We start from the raw sequence: 22,778 nt of genomic DNA on the forward strand, positions 1-22,778 counted from the left end.
TAGGTCTAGAAAAAAAATCCCTTTAACCAGATTCTTTTTCAAATAATGCAGAGTTCTCCCAACTCTTACATCACACTCAGCAGTCATATAGGATAACACAGTGACTTCATTACATGTGATTTAATTTCCTATATATCTGAATGAATCTTTGAGGCTCAGTAATGCAATGTTCAGGTTTTAGTAACTGTACTTTAAAGTGGCACACAGGGAGTAAGTATATCTTACAGCATTTTAATTTAGAAACAAATGTACTGGGATATTGAGTTTTATATTTACTTAGGGAAACATGTCACTCTAATTCTTAGAATGATGTATTAGTCAGGTGCAATTTGTTTAGGTAAGCCTGTGGTGAATACTAAATTATTACTCATTAAGCATCTCTATTTTTCCATTAAATCCAGAAATAACTGTATTTGGATGCTAATTTTGAATGTTTTGAACTTGACTCCATACCTATTAGATTGATAGAATTATGATGATGATGATGACTATAAAAGCTTAGAATTGTTTTTATATTGTTTTATTATATTTTTCTTTTCCTATGATGATGATACACATACAGAACACTGTAGAACATGCTAGACTATACACAAACTCTCAGACTGAGCACAATTCTTGGAACCCCCCTACTACTGTTTATTGTACGTATTGTACAAAGACTTTTTTGTGATGGAACCAAGGTATTTTTTTCTTCATGGACAATGCTCTGCTCAGTTTTCTTCCTTACTTTTCCAATTGTCATTTATAACACCCCTTTCTTTCTTTTTGATTGCTATTTTTGCAGCCATAGTTAGTGTCACTTTTACAAGAAGAGCATACAGGTAGGAAAGTCAGTTACGAAGTTTTGAATAAGTGAGCAAGTAACATGGGCTTAAATGCAGGTAATGGCAGTGGAAATGAATGGAAACCAGTGGAAAGTCAATTAGAGGTAAAAGTGTTTGAAAAACTGGACAGATGTATGCAAAAGAATGAAACCAAATCACTATCTCATGCCATACACAAAAATCAAGTCAAAGTCTATAAAAGGCTTGGATGTAAGACCTGAAACCATAAACTGTATAAAAGAAATAATAGGCAAACACTTCATGACATAAGCTTCAGTAATGTCTTTAGGGATTCATCCCGAACAGCAAGAAAAAAAAATAAACAGGACTATCAAACTAGAAGGCTTTTGCATAGTGAGTAAAAATATAACTACTATAAAAGGTAAACCTTTTGAATGGAAGAAAATATTTGCACACCATCCATCTGACAAGGAACTGATACCAAAAATCTACAAAGAACTCATACAAGCCAACAAAAAGAATACAAATAATCTAATCAGTTATGCACAAAGGAACTAAAAAGACATTTCTCCAAAGAGGGCATGAATATAACCAATAAATATATAGAAAAATGTTCATCATCGCTTATCATCAGGGAAATGTAAATCAAAACCAAAATTCAATACCACATTACACCTGTGAGAATGGATGACATCAAAAAGACCAGAAGCACTTGTTCTGGCAAAGATGTAGAAAAAGGAAGCCCTCCTGTAATTCTGTTGGAATAGAAGACTGGCCTGGCCCTTATGGAAAGCAGTATGGAGGCATCTCAAATGTTTCTGCTAGAGAACCCAAAAACTCCACTCCTATGCATCTACCCAAAACAAGTTTAAAAAAAAAAAAACCTAATTCTAGAAGAAACTTTCATTCCCATGTTTATTGAAGTGCTTTTAAAATAGCCAAATCATTGGAACAGTGTGTCCCAAAACAGATGAGTGGGTTAAGAAGATGTGGTGACATGGTATGTATACACAATGGATTATTTCTCAGTAATCAAAAAGATAAATTCATGTCATTTGCAGCAACATGGATGGAGCTGAAAGGAATAATACTAAGTGAAATGAAGAAAGATAAATACCATGTGGTATCATGAATACAGGGAATATCGATAAACCGCCTGAGAATCAGTAACACAAGCTTAAAAACTAACTCTTGACAGCTGACTGTATAACTGAAGTATCCAGGGAGTGGGTGGTAAGGAAGTAGGGAAGGAGGTGGGAAAAGATGTGGGAGAGGGTGGGAAATACAAGAATATGGTGGTGGACTATGGATGATTTGGTGGTAAGTGTACCATAGCAGTGATACACTTGGCAGGGATCCAAATGTTACATTAATTAAAAATATATATTTTTAATAGTTTATTTTTACATCATTTTGTGCCTTTTTCCATCTCAGTTTTAATCCCCATGGGCTTCCCATCACCAAATCTCCTGTATGCCATCACCAGAAAAAAAAATTCTTTTTTAAAGTTCAACAGCAGGAAATGAAGAAGCAGAGATGTCAATGACACTGTAATAAGAGACCTTTGAAGGCAAGGACTGCATGTTACCTCTGTATTCTCAGTCCCTGGGAATAGCATGTAACAAATACTAGGATTTCAAAAGTTTCCTGTTCAAGCTATTGAATCATGTTACTACCTCTTGGAGAGAATAAAGGAGCATGATTTCTTTCATTCTTAATTTAAAATTGGATGTTGGACCTGAAGACACTAAAGATAAACCTGTGCACTGAACTATTTTAAACACTCCTATTTGTAATCTGGAATGGAACTGTCTAATAATATAACTTTCTGCAATGAAAGAGATGCTCAAAATCTACATACCCCAATATGGTAATCATTTTATGTGGCTTTTGAGCACTTGAAAAGAGAATAGTGTAAATGAGGAAGCTTACTGTTTCAATTTTTTTTTTTAGTTTATTAACTTTAAATTTAGTTAGTATTTTGTAAAAAGTATAACAGAGAATGAAGCGCTAGAGTTTCATAAATGAATTACTACGGCACCACTGAGAAAATTAGAAACTCCTAGCCCAGAGACCTAGGATGTAGCTGTTCCTTGGCAATGTTTAAAAACAAAGGGAAGACAAATTGGTGACTGAAACTATTCACATGTATTATTTTAAAATTTTATTCTAGTTTTTATTCAGGTAACTGGTTTACAAAAGTGTATGTGATTCTGAGGTATAGTTTAACAATTTCAGTAGAGTTACCATATCACACCTAACACTAAATCATCATTGTCAGCCACCTTCGTACAGTAGGGCCTCTTTCCAATTTGTTCTCCATAACCCCCCTCTTCCTTCTAGAAGTCTCAATTTGTCTTTCTCATTCTGACTCATTTCACTTAATGAATGTAATCCACTACAGCTCCATTCAAATTGCTGAAAATGGCAAGAGTTAAGTCCCATTTTGATAGATGAACCAGTTTCCATTGTATACAAGTATATCTTAATTGCTCACCTGTCATTGTTTCATAAACTTGGCTATTGTGAATATGCTACAATGAACATAGGAGTGCAATGATCACATTCAATATTTCCTTTTGCATTTTTTTTCCAGGACATACCCAGGAATGGGATTGCTGGATCATATGGTAGATATATTTTTAATAACATGAGAAAACTACATACTGTTTTCCATAGTTGTGAGATAAGTCTATTTTACCTTCAACAGTATATGAGGGCTCCTTTTTCTCCAATCCTTGCCAACAATTTTTTTCTGAAAGTAAGAATAATATTTTATTAACATATACATTTTCTATATTAAAGTCCTTGCTTTTGAAATAGATAAGTATCAGATATTCTCATAAAAATAATTTTTACATAGGTGCTTTCCAATCCATAATTACAACTCCTGTTAGACTGCTCTTAAACCTCAACACTCATTCAACTTGAGTTCAGAAAACAGAGATCCATTTTTATTATGAAATTATTGCACGACTCATTTAAAACTAGTGGTCTTAGAAACTCAAAGCCATGCATTTATTTATAAAAGATCACGAACCACTGAGAGAATAATTGATTACTAAATTATCCTGGCACCTTTTGGTATTATTTCAGCCAATAATTCATCAACTTCCTTTGCTCACTGTTAACAGTAAATACATTAAGAAAGTGAATACCAGTCGTATTATGAAGTGAAAGGGTTAATCATATCATGATATTTAATGATCTTATTTAGAGCATTACTGCTAGACTTCTTTGAAATTCTTTTGAAAAACTGGAGTTTTCAATTTTAGGTCTATGCAAATTCATGTGAGAAACATAATTTCTATTATTTTTCACAATCCTGACCATTCTGTATATTAGAAGCATGGGTGTTATAAGAGTACTAGTTAGACAAATGTCGAATCCTACTCATGCTATGTTCCTCCTAAATTTAAAATTATTATTTTAAAGTAATGGGCATAAAGTTCCTTTCCAGCCCTAAAATTCTATGTGTCTATTATTAAATTCCTATGAATCAGGGGTCTCTACTCTCTGATCTTTTCCCCTACTACAAAAAAAGCACAAACCTGCAGCCTATAGTATTTTGTTATTAAAGTTTCAGGAAACTTACATCCAGAGATGATTGACTAAGAGATAGATAGATAGACAGACAAAGGAAAGTAGATATTCAAACCTTTCAGATATTGGTTAAAATAAACTTTGACCCTAGATTAGATTGATAACAATATTTTGTTAGTTTTAAGGACAACAAATATTAATTACAGAATGGCAGAAGGGTACAGCAGGGTAATGAAACATTAGGGCTACCAAAGGCCTACAATTGAGTAAAAAATTATGTGGGCTAAAAAACAAAAAAGGCCAAAGAACAAAAAAATATGTTTAGAGTTTTAATATTCCCTAATGCAGATATTAAGGATGTTCCTTACTCATCTGTCACTTACTTTGCATATATTTGCCTTCAGAGTGCAGAATAATTTCTCATATGCAGACTCTGTTAAGACAGGAACAGCTGCTAACCACAATTTTTCTAACATTTTTAACATAATAATTAACAAAGATGAGAATTTGCAAAAGTTCATTCAGAGCTCTCATAAAAACACATACAAAACACCTTGAAATTCTTTAATGAAGTCATGAAACCTTTTTACTCAAGTTTATTTGAAATATGTGAGTGTGAGGCCCTCCCTGGTGGCGCAGCGGGTTAAAGCACAGCACTGAGAATCTAAAGCCACTTCCGCATGAGTTCGATTCCCGCCTGCCCCGGAGGTGACCACATGGCGTGGCAGACCTCTCCTGGCCCGCCCGCTGCTCCCCTCAGCAGTGTACTTCGTCAATCTGCCTGTTCTGCTCTCCACTCTGTCTCTGGTGAAGCCTCTCGCCACCCCTGAGCCTCTGGCCTGTACCCCAGTTCTGTATGTACAAATAAATCTTTAAAAAAAAAAAGAAATATGTGAGTGTGAAACAGACTAATAATCAATTTACCATTAATATTAAATATGGATAGAAAGATTTTCAAATTACAACATATCAATATAGTCTCAGATCTAGTTTTCCTGTTGCTACTAGGATAGTACAATACCATGTTAATATCTGTGGTATGATTTAGTGTCTTCCATCTGTATCTTTGTTTAAAAAAAATTGTTTTCACATAGAAGAACTAGGGTGTATGTAAGAGGTGAGGTGGTGGGAGGATTCATCAGAGACAGATTTGGGGGCAGAACAGGTGGATCTACTGAGATACACTGTTGAGGGGAGCAGTGGGCAAGAGGAGAGAGGTCTGCTGTGTTATATGTGATTGTAGTGGTGATAGAGCTAAGACTTAACCCTTAGGTCACTAGGAAGCCCTCAATCTGTGTGTTTATCAAAGTTTTTTTCATCATTTTACAAAATACGATTTTGTTATGGTAAAGTAATGTGTATCTTGGATATAGTGTTAAAATGAAGTGGTTCTGTCTTAACTTACTTGACATTTTTTGCATTTTCTGGTATTAAAGTTTATCACCCCAATGTTATCATAATTAATTTTCCATGTTGTAATGGAATTTTAGTCATCATTTATTAAGATAGTCCCCTTCTCAATCATCTTTGCTCATTAAGGCATAACAATATCCTATTGATCTGAATTGGAATTCAAAGTTTTGAATGCTAAATTTTGTCAATGAGTCAACCATAAAATTATCTCCATGCTTTTAGGAAGTGCTATAAGTATCTGGATGAAATGAGAGATCAATAGATATAATCACAGGAGTATTGCATATTTTCAATGAACCTCAATGTGATCAAGGAAATTGTTTATGGTCCATTAATGCATTCTGTCAAATTAAGCAAATTCCCTACCTTCTTGCTTTCATGCTTGTTAACTGAATAACTTACAAGAGAAGAATTAACTATATATCTCTTCCCTGTTTTACTGGAAAAAATGTCTTTATAGGCAGAACTAAGGGCTCCCCCACATTTATATATGCTGCTAGAGAATCTGGGGTTTCCTTGCCTGGAACTCATCTAGTTGTATACTGGTCAAACACCCCACATTTCTATATTATTTTAAAATTTATTTGTATATATTTTATATCATTTTAATTTTTAAACAATCTTGAGTTCCCGCCCACCCCAGGTCTAGACCCCATAGAATTTCCTCCCCAAATTCACCCCTGCACCATCACCACAGCCCCCTGTGTTCCTCCATCCCTCCTTCCAATCCCTCTCTTTCCACCTCCCCTGCAGGATGTCACTTGTTTATAATTGTCTGTCTGTGTGTGTGTGTTTGTATTGTTATTATTTTCCCCTATATCTTATTTGGTTCCCCTATATATGCTATAAGAGAAACCATCTGATATTTTTCTTTTTCCTCCTGACTTATTTCACTGACCATGTCCCTTCCAACTCCATCCATGTTGCTACAAATGGCATGAGTTTATCTTTTTTGATTGCTGAGTAGTATTCCATTGTGTATATGTACCATATCTTCTTGACCCAATCATCTATTTGGGGACATTTGGTTTGTTTCTTTACCTATTGTAAGTAGTAACTGCAGTAAACATAGGGGTGCAGGTATTCATTTGAATTAATGTTTTTTATGTCCTTCGTGTAGATCCCTAGAAGTGGAATTGCTGCATCATATGGTAGCTCCACTTTTAGCAGTCTGAGAAACCTCCATACAAAAAATCCCACCTTTGTATTAGAGATTGATTTTGGCCACAAGATCTTTGAAAGTGGGGGTAGATTCCCAGAGCTTGGGTAAGAGTAGATGAATGGGTACAACTGCTTAAAAAAAAAAAAAGCCTCTTGCATATTCTAGCAGAGATTTTGTTTAAATAATTTCTAAATCTTTATGGGAAATGACAGTTGGTCCTCCAAAAATGTCCTTAAAAGTTTTCAAATCTAAGAAGTGTTTTCTCTAATATGGAACTTTAAAGTATAGGTATAGAGATATTTATCCATTTGCCTCTAAAATCCAAATCCAGGAAGTGCATTTAATGATTCTAAGGGAAAAAATCAAATAGATCTTTCATTATAATTTATAATAGAATCAAATTTGAAACAAACTCAATGTCTAATGTTTAATAAATTATAGTACATTACCATGGTATACCAACATATAACCACTATACTTTATAAATATGCTATGAAGAGAAACATGGCAATGACTATAATTGTCAATGAGTCAACCATAAAATTGCCTCTCATTTCATCCAGATACTTATTGTTGTATAGCACTTCCTAAGAGAATGAAGGTAATTTTATGGTTGACTCATTGGCCAAGAAAGCCTAGAGGAAAACTCAAAGAAGAGAAAACAATTACAATGTTAAATGTTAGTAACATGGATGTGTTGATTTCTTTCAATCTTTGGGGGGAAAAAAATAGTTTACCCATTGCCCAAGATTTTTCAATCAGTCCCTGCCCCCGAATACTGTTAGTGTTTTTGATAGCAGATGAGACAAGGTCAGGCAGGTAGAGATACTAATATCAAAATGCCCATAATGTATGGGAGCAGAACCACTGACCCCTGTACGAATGAATCACATCAGGCAAATGAATGGGGCTGCCCATACAACCATTATGTTTCTAAAGCTACATTGCTACTGCAATGGTTTGAATTCACTCCCTTATCCCTCTGTTTAAAGCTTTTACCTAAAAACCATGCCCTGGAAATAATTCTTTAGTTGTTTCCTATATGGCTTTAAACATTATTTATATCCCCATAGTATACTAAGTGATAGATGAAATATTATGCCATTCTAAAAAATTATTGATAATATAGTAACCCTTTTTTGTGCACACTTTACCTCAGAGTCTAATATGTATTATCAAATTAAAGTACAGTTTCAAATTGGAGCCATGTTCTTATGTTTTATTCTGCTTATTATGTACAGAAGTCTGTGTATAAAGAGATTAGCTTTTTGTGCTGGAACTGAGAACCAAAGAACTGACTAGTTTGTTTCTTACAACATTTTTGGATGCTTTTGTGATCTTACAGATAAATATATTTTACTTGAATTCACAACTGTGCTTCATCAAAGTATAGCATGTGTGTTGTAGAGTTGGAATAGAAGATAGTAATTAATGACTTTCAACTATAAGTTCTTTCAAAAGTCATTCATTATAATTACAGAATTGGTTAGACTATTTGTAAGGCAAGAGAATCTATGTTATTAGTATTACTTAGACTACACACAGGCAAATTAAATTCAAGAATTTCTGTTAAAAATGAATTATCTGTGTTTAATAATAATTTTCTAAGGATTAATATTAATAATAAAAATTAATACTGATTAATAATAACAAGCCTAAAAGAGGGAATTAAAAAATACTCATGAAAGTTGTCAGGTTATAATCTGTTCACATGCATGTTTTTCAGGTGGAAGTGAATCCTCCTGGGATAAGGATAAGATGCAGTCACCTCCAGCTCCTGTACCCCAACATGGAATTGTTCATGCGGCCCTGGCTAGCCAACCAGGCCTTGGGGGTGCTCCTACCCTCAATCCACTGCAGCAGAACCACCTACTAACTAATAGTATGTATACTGCACTACCAAAATTGTGTCTTGAGAAAAATACCATGCAAGGTCCACTGAGCACCTTGGACTAGGAAGGATAGCCCATGTTTTCAATAAGGGTTAAGAAGAAAAAATAGAAGGGTATATAAATATGGGTTCATTTGAAAAGGTGGGTTTTATAGTGAAGAGATAGACTGAAAAATGATATGACACATTAGAGGTATATGGAAGGCCATGTAACAAACTAATGAAGAATATTGGCTATAGTCAGAAAAATTTGAGTTTGGTTTCTCTAGCTTTTCAATTGCATACCACCATGTGATTTTTTGAGAAGTCAGCTATGTTTTCCAAACTTTGTTTCCACATCTGCAAGGTGGTAGTAAAAACATATACACTTGTTAAGTTTATTATGAAAATGAAAAATAATAAAGGAAAAGTTGTTAGCAGTGAGTTGCATGTAATAAGTGATATGTAATTTATCAATATTATTATATCTCAGTAATAAATCTATATCCAGTAGAATCGAATTCTGTTTTATATGATGTTATTAGGAACTTCGAAGACTCAAACTTCTATAGGAAAACAGACTTTATATATATTGCTTGGCTAAAATCCTATTTTCTTAAAGACAGGACATGTATGAGAAGAGTTCCACTGTTTCATTATGTGAAACATTCATTCTCCCAATAAATCCTACTATTAAGAAACCAGAATTCTGAAACATTTTCCAAAGATGTCCCAAAATGTAATAAAATCTCAAAGGTGAAATGTTTCATAAGTATTGGAAAGTTAAGAAAAGGCAAATAAAATAAATATATTTTATGAAAAGTTAAAAAATCTAATTAAGCATATGCAATAAAAGGGGAACTAGAAGACTTACTGAGGTAGTGTTGGTTTAAAATACCGTATGTGATTTAAAGGTATGGGTTCATACTTCTTCAGATGTATATTACCAAATACACCAAAAAGCAGCCATAATCCTCCAACAAAATCTACTGGATCCCCTCCACCATTTACTTTCCATTATTCCCCTTCCCTTCTGTTTACCAAATTCTACAGTCAGATCTCTAGGTTTTGTTTGAGTTAGATTATCTGTTCCTTTGTTTTGTGGGAAATCATCTGGTATTTTTACTTCCCTTCTGACTTATTTCACTTAGCACAATCTTCTCCAATTCTGTCCATATTGTTGAAAATGGTATGGTTTTCATTTTTTATATATTGTACATTGTATATAAATTGTGGACAAATACCAAATCATTTTAATCTAGTCATTTGTCATTGGACACCTAGGTTGTTTCCATTAATTGACTATTGTAAATGTTGCTGCATTGATCATAGGTGTGCATATACCCAATTGAATTAGTGGTTTTTGTATTCTTCAGAATGGTTTTGTTGTATCCCATGGTAGATCTTTTTTTTTACTATTTTGATAATATTCACTTCAAATTAAAAAATTACAGTTAAAAATAACATTTGCCATAGTGGCTGGTCCATTCCTACCATTATATAAAGGCAATTTTTCCTTCCACATCCTTACCACATTTGTCTCTGGTCTTTTTGGTATAGTCATTCTCATAAGTGGTATCTCAAGTAGTGGAATGTTGTGTTTTTTGTTTTTTGTTTCTATGCATTGTATGGTTTTGGTCTTACCTCCACTTATTTCTTTTGCATGTAACTGTCCAAGTTTCCCAACTACAATATGTGAAGAGCTTTTCCTTTTTCCAATGTATATATATATTGTCCTCTTATTGTCATAGGTTAATAACTATGTAAATGTAGATTTATTTGAGAGCTCTCAATTCTGTTCCATTGGTTTATGCAATTTTTTCTATTTTTAGTCTAAACACCATGTTGTTTTGATTATAATAGATTTGTGGTTCAGTTTTTAAGTGGGAATATGATTACTCCATTCATTTTTCTCAGAAATTCTTTGGCTTTTTACAGTCTTCTTTAGTGCTGTATAAGATTCAAAAAAGTTTTATTTTGAAACATTGGAAAGCTTGATAGAGATTTTATTGAATCTTTATATAGATTTTGGCAAGATAACTACCTTAATAATGTTAATTGTTCTAATCAATGAGCAGGCAATCTTTTCCATTATTTTTTGTTGTCTATATCTTCCAGCAACTCTTTTAAATCAATCAAAAATCCTGAGCAGGTATTTTAGACTGGAATTTGAAGCAAATTATATTAATATACTAAGAGATTATAAAACATAAAGAATACAAAGGAGGTTTAAGCAGGGAGATGGAAATTCTAAGAATGAGTTAATCCTGGGAAAAAAATTCTACAACAAAGTGAACTATGCCTTTGATGGGTTCATCAGTAGTCTGAAGATGCTCAAGGAAAGAACTATTAAACATGAAGATATCAATAGAAACTTCTCAACTGAAAATCAGTGTGCGAAAATAATTAAAAATTGGATGCCTAAGATCTATGTAATAATTATAAAAGTTAGTATACATTTAGTAAAGATATCAAAAGAACAAGAATTAAGGAAAGTAACAGAAAAAAAAATATGTAAAGTGGCAATGACTGAAATTTACCCAAAGTAAGGACACCAGACCACAAATCCAGAAACCTTAGTGAACACAAAGAAAAATAAATATAAAAAGAAATCTACACCTATGCATAGTATACTCAAACTGGAAAACAAAAAGAAACAAAGAAAACCTTGAGAGAAGGGGGGACCTTCATTACCTATTCAGTAACAAAGATAAGAAATACATTGAACTTATCTTCAGAAACCAGGCAAGCAAGAATAGAGTGGTTATGAAATATGTAAGCATTGGGAAAGAAAAAAAATCCTATAATTATGTATTCAGTGAAATTTATTTAATAAAATGAAAAAGAAATAGACTTTCTTGAACAAATAAAAATTGAGAGAATTTATTACCATACAGCATTTCTGCCTGTAAAAATTGTTAGTGTTCAGACAGAAATAAAATAACGTAAGTCAGAAACTGGGATTTGTATAAAGATAGGTAGAGTATTAAAGTATTAAATTATGTGTGCATTCGTGTATATATATTCTTATTAACCTAATATTGCTTAATAATATTATATCAGATGATTATGGCTTACGCATAAGTTTTATAAATAAATGATAACAAAGTTATAAGAAACTAAGAATTGGAAATACTCGACTAAAATGCACTTGCACTAACCATGAATGTAGACTTAGAAAAGTTGTAAGTTTTTATTGCAAATTACAGGGTAAGAGGAACACACTACAAAATGATGAAGTAAATTTTTCAAGAAAATGTTAAAACACCATAATATGTTTGTTCCTACCAATGCAGAGTGTTGGTGTGATGGGAATTGTGTGTGACTATGAATGTATATATATCAAGATTTTATAGAGGTCATTGTGTCTTAGAAATTGAATTAATGTGGAGCTTTAGAAGGAAGATTAGAATATTCCTCAAGTTTATATCTTTAATGACTAAGAGGTGATGGTACCATGCACTTACATAAGAGTGATAAGAGTCATCATCAAAATGCATAATAAAGATGTTTGGGGTAATTATTATGTTCTTGATATCAATAGGAAAGAGATGACCCATCTTGATTTTTAAATATAATTTTGGGGCCCTCCCTGGTGGCGCAGTGGGTTAAAGCACTGCACTGAAAAGCTAAAGCCACTTCCGCATGAGTTCGATTCCCGCCTGCCCCGGAGGTGACCACATGGCGTGGCAGACTTCTCCTGACCCGCCCGCTGCTCTCCTCAGCGGGAGTGTACTTCGTTGATCTGCCTGTTCTGCTCCCCACTCTGTCTCTGGTGAAGTTTCTCACAGCCCCTGAGTCTCTGGCCTGTACCCCAGTTCTGTATGTACAAATAAATAAATCTTTAAAAAAAAATTTTGTGTTCACTAGTATACTATTTCAAGTTTTACCTTTATGACATACAAATGAATGAACCAGATTCTGGAAATACTGTATACTGTCTTTTTAAGGATTTGTTTATTTGTGCATACATAACTGGGGTACAGGCCAGAGTTTCAGGGGCAGTGGGAGGATTCACCAGAGAAAGAGGGGAGAGCAGAACAGGCAGATCTACAAAGTACACTGCTGAGGGGAGCAGTGGGAATGTCAGGAGAGGTCTGCCATGCTGTGTGAGTCACCACCCTGGTACCAGATTGAACTACTGATGAGGTGGCTGTGGCTAGCTTCATAGTGCTGTGCTTTAACATGTTGCACCAACAGGGAGGGCCCTGCTGTATACTATTGATGGCTCTTAATGTTTTCTGCTTAGGGAAAAAGTTGACATATAATTCAGTATTTGTATGTGCTTCACATATGCAACTCATGTTGGCTCAACATTAAACTAGCTTGTAAAGTAAATAATAGCTTAGAGTCTAGGGCATTATTGTCAACTGATGGCTAGTTATTGTAGTTCATGATCCAGAAGTGTAGCTTTTAAGTCCTTCATGGTCATTTGAAATGTTTGATGAGTTTTACCTTAGAACTATCAATGAGCTATTAAATTCTGCTTTTATGTTGCACTTAGTTTGTATGTCAATTGGTCTCTCAGTAGGCATATGACTATATAACCAGGTGGTGTCTGAATATGCTGAAAATCTTTAGAGAATGAGGGAAGATCGTTACATAGTTAAGGGAGCTATAAATTGAACAAAGGCTCATTTAATCATTTGAGTGGTCAGAGAGATACTATTCATCTATAATTTGATTGATTTGCTATTTTCTGCTTAAACACTGAATACAGAAGGATGAATTGAAGTCTGTAATTATCTTGGTTTGTGATAAATGAAAGCCTTATTCAGGTCATTGATATTTGGAATTAATATTGAGCATAAAGTGTATGTTTTAGGAAAAAGATGGCAGTGATTAATATGCTCTGGAATACCCAATCACAGCAAAGCTGTATGATGATTAGAGTATAAAAATGCATTATGTATCTAAGTAATTTTGTAATAGCAACAGAAAACAAACTTCTAGTTTAAAGGGGGGCCCAGATGGTCAATTTGAATACAGCATTTACTGCATTATGACGCTTCTTTAAGAAATTAATAACTGAAAGTGTGGTTTGATATATTGATCCTAAAAGAATTTAGAGATAGTGAGTTGTAAAATTGTCTTAGATGGAGTCATAGCAGTTTATAAATTTTTCTGAATTCTTGAATTCTGATAATAGTGCATTTTGTGACTGTTTTTACCAGGAATATTGATGACCATTGAGTTCTTTAATAATTGATATGATCACTATAGTATTGTGTAAGAGCTGTCAATTCTGAAAGTGTGATTGTTTTGCATTAGAATTGCATTTGAGTGATTTTGTTGATAGTTTTCTTTGATGTTGCTGTCTTTAATTAGTTTTTTTCTTTTAACTGTGGTAACATTAGGATACTCCCCATTAGGTATCACCACTGTAAGTTATCCACTATCAAATCACACTACCGTTCATTATGCGTCCTTCCTTCTTTGTTCTTTCTCTTCCCCCATCCTTCCCCACTCTAGATGCTTCAATTTTGTAGTCAGCTCATAAGGGTTAGCTTTTAAATTCATATTTCTCTAATTATTAGTTGATTTTTCTATGTCCCACATATTAGTGAAATAATCCAGTGTTTTTATTTCACTTAGCATGATCCCTTCCAACTCCATCCATGTTACTGCAAATGACATGAGTTTATCTGTTTTTGACTGTTGAGTAATATTTCACTCTGGATGTATACCACATCTTCTTGATACATTCATTTGTTTAGGGACACTTTGGTTGTTTCCATATTTTGGCTATTACAAATATGCTACTATGAACATAGGAGAGCAGTATAGGAGTTTCTCAAAAGAATAAGAATGGATCTTCCATATGATCCAGAAATTCCACTCCTAGGTATCTACCCCCAAAATACAAAAACCTACACCTCTTTGTTAATAACTTTCAAACATCATTAAATGTGGGAGATGGACCTTAATTCAATTAATGCATTTCTTTCTTCTAGCCTCTTTCTTGTCTTTAAATTATGTGTCTTCAATAATTATTTGTCTTACTTTGAAGAATGAAATTTCAGGAGGCTCTGTATATACTTCCTATAGATTCATTGTTATTGTTTAAAGAGGGGCACAGATGGCCATTTTGAATTCAGCATTTCCTCTGTAATGGGGCTTCTTTAAGAAATTAAAGAAAATGTTGTTTAAACAATATTCACTTGCTGTTGTAGTACAAGAATAAAGAAAAGGTAGGGAATGTTGAAGAGGAAGATATGATAGTAGTAATAGATGACAATTTTATAAAGATTTATTTATTTATGCATACAGAACTAGAGTACAGGCCAGAGGTGTGGGGTGTGAGAGGATTCATTAGAGACAGAGTGGGAGCAAACAAGCAGATATACTGAAATATGCTGCTGAGGGCAGCAGCGGGCAGGTCAGGAAAAGTCTGCCACGCCATGTGTGTCACCTCTCTTGCCAGGGGTCGAACTTACACTGCTGTGGCTGCAGATAGCTTCATAGTGCTGTGCTTTAACCCATTGTGCCACCAGGGAAGGCCTTAGATGACATTTTTTGTAGAACCAACATAAACATTACCAATTGTAGAACATCTATGATCTTTCAAAATTTCGGCAAAATATAAGCAAGAATGTTTTAGAGAATCTGTTAGATTACTTGCTTCTGGCCCTCCCTGGTGGTGCAGTGGGTTAAAGCACAGCACTAAGAAGCTAAAGCCACTTCAGCATGAGTTCGATCCCCACCCTGGAGATGCTCCACATGGCGTGGCAGACCTCTCCTGACTTGCCCACTGCTCCTCAGCAGTGTACTTCACCAATCTGCCTATTCTGCTCCCCACTTTGTCTCTGGCGAATCCTCTCACTGCCCCTGCACCTCTGGCCTGTACCCAGTTCTGTATGCATAAATAAATAAATCTTTTAAAAAATTACTGGCTTCTGTATTTCTCTTCAAATTCACGCCAGAATACTGTGAGATGATAATTTAAAGTACATTTTAAAGTGTAATGATTTACTTACAATAGTCATTTACTATCAGGTTAACTCTTACTAATCTCTGCTGTAATGTATTTTCTTATAAATATTAGCCTTGTAAGGGGTAAGATGAAAATTGTATTACCTTTCTCATGATGAGATGTCTGTGGCTACCACAAGTGTAATATGGATAATACTTGGGAGATTCCTTAAGAGACTAAATATGAAATATAAAATTATTTTACCCTGCACTAGAAAGCAATTCCAGACTACTCAGCAATATGTTAATATTTGTTACACTGCTATCAGTTCATACTTTGAAAAGGGAGTTATTCCTTATTAACAAAGATTTCAACTTCAAGAATTATAACTTAAGAGGTAAATATATTCCAAGTCTTATTTTCTTTAATAATTCCAAAGCTAGAAAATAGACATCCGGGACCTCCCTGGTGGTGTAGCGGGTTAAAGCACAGCACTAAGAATCGAAAGCCAATTCCGCATGAGTTCGATCCCCGGCTGTCCCGGAGGTGACTACATGGTGTGGCAGACCTCTCCTGACCCGCCCGCTGCTCCCCTCAGCAGTGTACTTCATCGATCTGCCTGTTCTTCTCCCCACTCTGTCTCTGGTGAAGCCTCTCGCCGCCCCTGCATCTCTGGCCTGTACCCCAGTTCTATATGCACAAATAAATAAATCTAAAAAAAAAAAAAAGAAAGAAAATAGACATCCTATCTTACCAGCACCACTATTGTCTCCTAAAGACAGCATTAAGGTAGAAAGTATCAACACATCAATGTATTATAATGAATAAAATTTAATTTAGTATTTATTTAAACAAAATGATATTTGACTTAAAGGTTTCTCTTTGTTTTATGAGTAAAAAGCACAGCATATTATAAACGTGGGGAGTGATCACAAAAGGGATACAAATAAACGTGGATATAGGAATGTTTTTATCAGTTTTTACTTATTTTATTGAATCAACATTAGTTTACAGCTCTGTATATGATTTATAGGTATATGGTACAGTGATGATTTTAAATTATAAAGCAAGAATAAATCCTATAGGTACTATTAATTGCTTAAAGAGATACTGGTATATAACCTTTGATTTTTTTTTTAAAAGCCAGCAAGAACAAATTAAGTACTTTGTTTCTGTTTTATAGCCTATGTTAATGTGATTTCCATTTGTCTAAATAATGCAACAGATACCATAAATTTAACATGCTCTGTCTCTTTTAGGACTGGATCTGCCATTTATGATGATGCCTCATCCCCTACTTCCAGTCAGCTTACCTCCCGCATCGGTTGCCATGGCAATGAATCAGATGAACCATCTCAATACTATTGCCAACATGGCTGCTGCAGCCCAGATTCACAGTCCACTCTCCAGAGCTGGGGCCTCTGTTATAAAGGTAAGGATCATGATTTAGAAGAGGACAAGGTGCTAATTACATGTACATTTTGATATAATCTTCCACCACATCTTCAGTATAAGCACAGTTCATTGACTCAGTTGGTTAGTATATAGTATTGATGAGTTTGATTTCGAACTGGGCCTCCTAAGTTTTTTTGTTTGTTTGTTTTATTTTTTATTCCATGACCATCGATCTCACTGTTAAATAATTTCCTATCTGGCATTCGCCAGCATATTGTGTGGGAGCCATGACCAGACTAATGACAGAGTAGGAAGAGTATGAAATAAACATTCCCATTGCTAGGATGAAACAAAATAAACACTACATCTCTTTGGTGTTTGAGAGGTAGTTGTGGGATAGTAAATAACACACAAAACTTTACAGAAAGACATGAGTTCCAGTTCTGATTCTGCCACTAAGTAAGTAGCTACTGACCTTGCATATGACAGTTAACTCACCTGAACTTAGATCCTGAACTGTAAATTACCCCCCTAATTTAATCTGTTATCTGGAGACCATGTAAGTGAAGTACATATTGTGAACTGAAATATTATATAAATACCTATGATAATTCAAAATATCATTATTAAAATGCTATTATTCAAAATTCCATATCAAAATTCCAATTATCAACTATAATAATTCAAAGTATCATTATTAGAATGCTATTATTCAAAATTCCATATCAACAGAGTAATGAAACACAAATAGTATTTTATAATATCACCTTATGTTTACTAGTGACATGAACTTTTTGGCTTCTTTCCAAACACCATATGAGCTAGGCTTTTTTATATTTATTCTCTTTTGGAGAAATGATATAAGGGTATTTTTGTTTATAGTTGGTTTGTCTACTTCATATATAAGCTTATTTAAAAATAAAATCAGAGCCTTCACCAACATAAAATTGGATGTCACTTTTTAAAAGTTGACATTAGATCCCTTACTTATTTAAGTTCTGCCAAATTCATATGAATCATATTATGCTGAAGAGAATAGGGTCTACTTTCATGCAATAATTTTGAGCAATTGAAGTCAGTTGAAAACAATGTATTTTGAATGGCCTTTGATAAAACTCCTTCATGTATCTATAGAAGTAGGTTTTCATTAGATAAGGAACATTTTTAGATTTATTTCAGTGAGTAGAAAATGCCTTTAACATAGCGATTGTGTTTTGTTTTTGCAAAAGCACTGTTGTCTAGTCTTATTAATTTTAAAATAATATTTAATGAGATATATAGTAAAAGTCTTCAAACTAATTGACAATTTGGTATTTGTATGTTAACTTCATTCTTCCTTTCAAAAACAGAATACATTGGAAGTAGTGTGGCATAATGAATTAAGAACATGGACTCTGCAGTCAGACCTTCTGTCTGCCTGTCTATAAATTCTGTTTTCACTATTACTTGTTATGTAACATTAGGGAAATTTATTAATCTACCTTTGTCTCATTTGTCTCATCTCCCAATGAAGTCTGAATAATAATTATACCTACTTCGTAGTGTATACATGAGATTAAATGAGATGAAATTTGTTAAAATACTTAGAACATTATTTGGTACTTAGTGCCAAATATTTATCGTGTAATAACATTTTATTTATTATTCGAGTCAAGAATCCATATAAAATAGTGATTAGTAGGAACTAATATCATGATTGAGAACTAGCCTGTGAAGGAAGTCACGTCACTTACATTCTTATTCATAAACTTTTATCAGTACTGGAAATAAGAGTTCCCCTACAATTAGGTATACAAACAGGTATTGAACCCTCTCTCTAGAGAGTTTTCATTTTCCTGTAATGCCTATTTTGATCTTGATACCATAGAAGTGGTTGATGATCTGGTGGAGGTTGTAGGGGCTGAGAAGGGGTAGTTATCATAATGTCAAAATTGTTCTGATTATTATTTTAAATTATCCTTGAATATTTACATACAGATGATTTGTTCTTTAGTTTGAACTATGTGCATCTACACACAATATGAAAATACCCTTAGCCCTTCCTTCCATCCCCAAATGTTATTTTGTGCACTGAACAGAGTTGTTGCATTAATGAATGAAAACAAATTATTTACTGGTTGCTAAACTTTGGGAAGTTATTCCAATAGAAATTATCAATACTAATATAGACATCTTAATTCCAAACTGGAAAACCTATAAAAGGTAGTAAATAAATAATGTTATCGTTGATGATGTTGCTGTTGTTTTTACCAAAAACTAGCTTTATGTTTATGTCAAGTATAGTCTAGTTCTGGCTCAGATCCCTCTGTTAACAGTCTAGTTCTGGCTCAGCTACTAACATTTGTAGATAATAACTAATATAACTATAACATGAGCTGGACATTGCATTATGATCATTAGGCTTGCAGAGCTATTCATCCTTCACTTAAATCAGCGAATATAGCAAAAGCCTCAGAGAAAAACAGGTCAAATAAATGACTGGAATGAAAATCTGTTCTTTTTTCTTATGACTGTTGGCCACCTGCATTTCTTCAGAGAAGTGTCCTTGTAGCTCTTCTGCCCCTTTTCTGAAGGGGTTGTTCAATTTATTTATGTCGTTTCATCAGCTCTTTGTATATCTTTGTGATCAGTCCTTTGTCATTAGTATGGTATGCAAAAATTTTCTCCCAGTATGGTGTCTCTTTGTTTTGTTTAATGTCTCTTTTGCTGTATAGAAGCTCTTTAACTGAGGTAGTCCCAGCTGTTTATCCTTTCCTTCACTATCCTTGATGTATCTTTAAAGATGTTACTGAGGTGAGGTTTCACTCATAACAGAAGTATAAAGGATCAGAGAAAAAAAAGCAATTGTAATAAAGTAAAAATAAAAATTAACAAACAACTATAAACCAGAGATATTCTATGAGGGTGGAGAGGGGGATAAGATCAAAATTGGAGTGGGAAGAGCACATGGGACTATGGTGATGGCACATGGGTGAATTGGTGATGGGAATTTCACTGGAAATACAATTGAGACGAAAAATGTACAAAATGAAATATGATGTTAAAAAATATGTATTTATTTATATAAAGTAAAGAAATTCTATTTTCTATACATGACATTTAAGTGCAATATATTTTCTGCATCTGTGGGAAACTCCGTAATATTGATGTGCCATAGATTTCTCTCATAGCAAATCTAAGAAAATTAATAGAAAGCTGATATTTTGTTATTTACCAATAACATATGATTAGCTGTAGGTTCTTTTGTTTGATTGAGCAGCTGGCAATTAATGAATTGATAGTAAATGGTCACAAGACAATGATATTAGCATGTGAACATCTGGTATTAAAATTAGTCGATAAAGAGAGATGTTTGTATAAAATAATTCAAATTCACTGAAAAATCACTAGTTGAGTCTTATTGTCAGTACTTTGGAAAGATAAATGTATTACTAGCTTTTAGGACATGTAACAAAGATGCATTATGTAGGAATTTAGAGTAATTTGTGTATTTTTGCTTGTTTATGTCCCTACTGGACTGTCCATTCTTTCACTCCAGGATATTTACATTCTATGAACAGATACTATGGCTGATTCCTTTAAGCTATCAGCCTCTTCCAGAACCAGGTAATCCAATTAAAGAGGTGAGAAGTCCCTCTGTCCAAATATCAGGTAGTTTACACATAGGGTATGTTTATGATTTTGGACTCTTGCATGGTTACATGTTGTCATTTTATCCCTAATCAGGCATCGTTTCTTATATATGATATTATATTATGTCTTCTAATTCAAAATTTTTATTATTCATTCAAAACCACTGCATAGTGAAAACTCACAATAGTTGGAATATTTTTCCCCTAATCAGTAAGTTATACTTTCAGAGATAAAAGACAATTGTTGGATCACTGTTTCATACACTACTGAACTATATATATGATGATAACACCAAGCCTACAAATTCCTTTTTTTCCTCTTTAACCACATGCACTTCCTGCCTTTTCTATCTCAATTCATGAAAACCAACTATGCTCATTTATGTTAATGTAAATACAATTGTAAATTGGTGATTGTGAAACACAGTCCAATTCTTAAATTAATTTTTAAGAATTTATTATTTTAAGGATATATAAAGTGCAATGCCTCTAATGTATTTAGAGATACCAAATTTTGTCATCAAATTCTTCCTCAAGGTAAGTGGTAAACCAAGCAAGCAGCAACAAAAAATAAACTTTATTTTCCTGTCCCAGATTTTATTATTAAAAATCTGTCAACTTACAATCTGTTCTGTTTCTGCAGACCTCTGGTGACAGTACAGAAGGAGCACATCAATTTAATATGAAATTTAATATTAATATGACAAATGCATGAATAAAATATCTAGCATTCAGATAAACTTCCAAAAGCCACTTCTCAGCAGTGAAATGCCATTAAATCCTTTAGGAGCTCATTAATAGATTAACATTTGGAAGAGTAATTATAGTGAGAGTTGAATTCCAATTAAATAAAAATAAAAAGACAAATTATATAATCCCTCTGAATGCTTGATAAGAATCAATATAATAAAATATCAGAGATAATAATTTAACACTTGAATGACTGTTATGACAAGATAACTACACATATGTACACATAGATAGAAAACCATGTTTCATATGCATATGCAAGTATTTCATAAGTCCTGTGTATACTATCATATTTCCAAGGACACAAAGGAATATGTTGAGATAAAATAAAGAATCTCCATGAAAATGAGCAAAGCTAATATTTTAGCAGTAATAAAGTAAATCCTAAATCTAATAGACTATTAAACATTGTGTAAAAGTGAATCTTTTAAATATTGACCCTGCTTTTAAGATCCAAACGCACATTCAAATAATAATATCGATTTCTTTGATTATTTGTAATATATCCTCATTCCACAAAGGGATATTGTATGATGGAAAGCAGACAGTATATATTAATGAGTAATATATACTATATTCTATAGCATCTCTTTCTTTTAGGCATAAGTCGAAGTATAAACAGACATGATAGCATGTAAGTTTTTATTGCAGCTAATTTTATTAGTTTTGGTGGAAATGGGGATCAATTATGTAAGTATGTATCGTCTGCTACTTTAAATGAGCTGGAGAAGACTTCTGCAGTATTTCAGTATTTCTTTTCCAGAGGGCACAAATGAAATACATGATGAGTAACAGGGCTGTCAAAGTCATAAATGCCAAATAAAATGAAGTCATCAGTGAGTGAATATAATTGGGGTTTTAGATTTGCAATCCTCCTTTTTAAATGCCATTTTTGTTTTGTTGCAAATACTTTTAACCCTGTATTTGGCAAATGATGAGGACATTATTACTTGTGTTCTCATTTGTAACAAAACAGATTAACTCGCTGTGAAATTTTAACTAGGCTTAGACACAACAGTAGCCACCTAATGAACCAGAGCACATTGTCGTTAAGTAGCTAAATAGATGTATTCTGATTACAGAGCTGAAAAATGGATCTCTTCCCTTGCAAAGAAAACATTGTTCATAGAAATGTTCCAGGAGAAATTAAATATTCCCAGTTTCTGTGTGTGCATGTGTGTAATTTACTTACTTACATATGTAACAACATACACTTTAGTATACTGGTACTGTTTAAAACGACCAGTGAAAAGAAGTTAGGTTCCATAGCCAGTAAGGCATAGCAAATCCAAGTAGCATATGTAACAACATACAC

General features: G+C 33.5%; 1 protein-coding gene across 2 annotated transcripts in view; it reads left to right on the forward strand.

The window, feature by feature from the left end:
• The window catches only part of DACH2 (dachshund family transcription factor 2), a 461,558-nt gene that overhangs the window by 371,687 nt on the left and 67,093 nt on the right, over positions 1 to 22,778 (forward strand). For both annotated transcript variants that reach the window (XM_004685627.1, XM_004685628.1), the window contains 2 exons: positions 8,630 to 8,785; positions 16,946 to 17,118. In XM_004685627.1, the coding sequence (XP_004685684.1) occupies positions 8,630 to 8,785; positions 16,946 to 17,118 (329 nt within the window). The remainder of the gene's footprint in view (positions 1 to 8,629; positions 8,786 to 16,945; positions 17,119 to 22,778) is intronic.

Source organism: Condylura cristata, unplaced genomic scaffold (genome assembly GCF_000260355.1).
Source record: "Condylura cristata isolate star-nosed mole 26May11 unplaced genomic scaffold, ConCri1.0 scaffold00019, whole genome shotgun sequence".
In the NCBI taxonomy this organism is placed as follows: Eukaryota; Metazoa; Chordata; class Mammalia; order Eulipotyphla; family Talpidae; genus Condylura; species Condylura cristata.